The following is a 3,721-nucleotide window of genomic DNA, read 5'->3' as shown; positions in this document are numbered from 1 at the left end:
CCGCAACAAGGCGCCGTTCGGGAGCGGGGTGGCCATCCCGCCAAGGGTTCGGATCCCACATACAGACCGGTTCCCGCTCACTGGCTGAGCGAGGTGTGGGAGCAACACCGAGGGTTGCGATCCCGTTGCCGGTCCCAGTCCGGTACGGGCGCGACACTGAGGGTTGCGATCCGTTGCCGGACACGAAAAAGGACAAAAAGGAAAAAAAAAAAAGAAATGAAGGGCCCTTTAAATGAATACAGCCCTTAGCATAAACTTGGTTTGGTCAATTAAAAATGGTCTTTTCTCCCTTCTTAGTTCGGGCTTTACTAGAGAGATAGGTTGGCTGAGGCTGTCATCTAATTGTAGGAGCATAACCTCTATCTTTTACTACCCATTTCTAAAATGACCAGAAATCTAGTCTATCTTATCCCTTATCTTGCTGATCCTTTTCTTCTTTTTATTCCAAGTTAATACTATTTCAGCAGTTAGCCATGCTCCCTTTCTCTTATCCTCCCCATCTGGCTTATATATAAGAGCTATATTGTTTTATTTGAGGCTATGGACAGTTTTGATGGTTACAGATCCTGTGATACATTTAAATGTATTTACAAGGGGTGGAGGTGAAACAATATTGCTTGAAATTCACCTTTTTAAACTAGTTTATCTCTGCTGGGTCTAAGACCTTGCAAACTGGTTGTCATGTAATATGTAAAATGCTAAAATATTTCTTAGTTGAAATCTTTGTTTATTCCCTTTATGTATTTTATTCCAAAAATAAGAATTATAGTGTGAAATTATTTCCCACTTTGATATTCAGTTTTTGTTTTTCCTTTCTACTTATGTCATTTACTATAATTTGCTGTTTCTTCAAAGCATCCAGTTCTTTTATAAAATTCTAAATTTTTACTTGGAAGAAATAGAAAACATGCTAGTTCCATCTTATTATGAAAAGAACTGAGTTATTGTCTTTTACAAAACATAATGATTTATTTACAGAACACTAAACTATTTTAAACTTACACACTTTATTAGTGTAGAGACAAAAATTCTTACAGGATTACAAGTAAGCATGTAAAATTGGGATTTTGATTCATGGATTTCAGGTTTTCGTATTATATTCTTGACCACTACAATAGATGGTACTTTCCTTTATTTGTACAATAGAGAACAAATTAAGGGCATAAAATTCTGAGGCTTATTAAGAACTACATTTAAATGTTCATTGTTAAATTTTTGACTTTTTGCTTGCATATGGAATTTTAGGCATTGTCCAACAACATTAAATATTGAACATATGGAAAAGGCATAGGCATTTTCAAAAATTTTCTAACTTAATCTCCTTCTACATTTGATTAAGAGCAGTTATAATGCTTTAGTGACACTTAAAGAAGTAGCTGTTTAATGTGATCCCACCACTATAGATAAGGCCTTTGCATAACTTTTTTTTTGTGCTTAGCTGCTAAACAGGAGAATCATTTCCTGAGCAACCAGCTGTGAAGGATTTAATTTGACATTCTCACTACTAAGACCCCCCAGTGAGACTAACGCCCTCCAACAGTTCCTACAAGCCCTTTCTCTTTCCTAAACTTGCTGTTACTAATTTACCCCTCACTGTTCTTCAAGGCAAAACATCTGCAAGGTTTTAAGTCCTTTTCCCCCTCCCATCCTATCTCCATCAGTGTCTAAATGTATGCTACAGTTGTTATGGTTGTAATTTGTTACGCCATGTTGATCTTTTTGCCCTTTTCATATCAGAACAATGCATTTTTAAGATTCTGATTTTTTTCTCTCAACTGGTAACAGACTATATAGAAGGTTTATATTTATGGATAGCATTTTTTTTTAATAAGTAGATATGCTCAAGAGAAAACATTGATAAAGAAAAATTTACCATTCTAACTTTCTTTAGATACTAGCATTATTTTCATATAGGGAAGTATGGGGAGAATTAAGAAACTTTGAGCAGTACTAAAATGGTTATGTATTAGACCTATTAGAATTATAAGGAAATCTACTGACATTTTTAACTACACAAAATAGTGTTGCTAAAAGATCAGTTTTTCTCTTTATTGTGTGTATATGTATGTATTTGAATGTGTGTGTATTTTTAAGAAAATTTTTTTAGAACTTAATCTGCCAGCTTTTCTCTATGAGAATATGTGAACAACATGTAAAAGTATAACTATGAATAGATTTATTTATGGAACGTCTCTTACTTAGCTTTGTGACTGTAGGTAGTGTATAAGGTTAAATCAGAAGTTAACTTTTTATCGACCTCTGAATTAATTAGTTGTTCTCAGTTTGCAGAAAAAACTTCAAAATGTGCCAGCAACACAGCCTCACCTTGATCAGGTAAAAAAAAATCTTTAAAAATGTTTAAAAGTGTTCTCTTCAACTATGTTGACTATGTTTGGGGTTTAGGACTGTTTTATTAGGACTCTTTCTAAAATTTTTTTTTTTTTTTTTTTTTGGCGTCTGGCCCATACAGGGATTGAATCCTGGACCTGGTGTTAACTGCACCATGCTCTAACCAACTGAGCTAACTGGCCAGTCCCCCTCTAAAATGGTATTTTTGAACTGTGCTGATAGCTTTTAGAATTTCAAATGCTTTTGAGATCATCTAATCCAGCTTCTTAGCACATAATAGGAATTCACCAAACCAGAGTTGTTTAGAATCTTAGGAAATAATGCTTTCTAGTTTCTCTATTATGCAGGTCACTCAGAATATTTCAGTCAGTTCTTATCATTGAAGTTACTACTTAAAAGCAGCCTGGGGGTTCTGTATGCAGTGGATTTTTAACTACATTGAACTGATTAAGAAAAAGTCTTTTATAAACATGGCTTATTTAAATAAAAATTAACTTTGAGTTTTGCCTTCAGATAGCGCTGTATATTTGAACTCCTTAACTGGTTTTTCATGCTTAAAAATTCCAATCCCCAAGGTAAATATTTATATGCTAGGAACAAACTAAATATATTTTCACTGTACCCAGGTTGCTGTTAAGCAGGTCATAGATGATAGAGCTGCTCCATTTAAAATACTGTGAGAGGGAGGATGTGTGAGTGGGCGGTGTGCCTTCTCTTCCCTCCTCTGGCTGAAAGCCATCACTCAGTTTTTGAATCATTCTTAGTTGTAATCGCACCATGATGACAGCAGCCACTTGTTCATTTGTCTTCATTTTGGCTCATGTTTATGCAGTGGGGAGCTATACTACCATGTTTGTGGCACCTTTCTCTGAGAAACTTACCTTAATAGAATATTCATCTTCACTTATCTTAAAATGAGTATATGAGAGAAATAGAAGTCCCTGGCAGTAAAAGTTTTAGAAAAAAACTGTTTATGATACTCAATATCAGTCATAAAGATGAACTTGAAGCACATTCTTATTGAGCTTTTGGGTGAAGGACATCATACCAGGAGTCATAAGGATTAAAAGATAAAGAAGATGTAGAACAGTCAGGCCTCGGTATCCATGGGGGATTGGTTCCAGGACCTCCCTCACATACCAAAATCCATGGATGCTCCAGTCCCTTATATGAAGTGGCACAATATTTGCATATAACCTATGAACATCCTCCTGTATACTTTAAATCATTTCTAGATTACTTATAATACCCACTACAGTGTAATGCTGTGAAAATAATTTTTATACTATATCATTTAAGGAATGGTAAGAAACAAAAATCTGCATATGTTTAGTACAGAAGCAATTTCTTCTTACTGTTTTTGATACATGCT

The 3,721-nt window shown here is 34.8% G+C and overlaps 1 protein-coding gene across 1 annotated transcript in view; it reads left to right on the top strand.

Moving 5' to 3' along the window:
* Positions 1–3,721, top strand: part of LOC103605031 (putative COBW domain-containing protein 7) — a 14,198-nt gene that overhangs the window by 2,523 nt on the left and 7,954 nt on the right. Inside the window, 1 exon segment of the mRNA XM_008589613.1 lies at positions 2,283–2,334. Within this exon segment, the coding sequence (XP_008587835.1) occupies positions 2,283–2,334 (52 nt within the window).

Source organism: Galeopterus variegatus, unplaced genomic scaffold, assembly GCF_000696425.1.
Source record: "Galeopterus variegatus unplaced genomic scaffold, G_variegatus-3.0.2 Scaffold5551, whole genome shotgun sequence".
In the NCBI taxonomy this organism is placed as follows: Eukaryota; Metazoa; Chordata; class Mammalia; order Dermoptera; family Cynocephalidae; genus Galeopterus; species Galeopterus variegatus.
The sequence above is the reverse complement of the archived record's forward strand: the minus strand, read 5'-3'. Positions and strand labels throughout refer to the sequence as shown.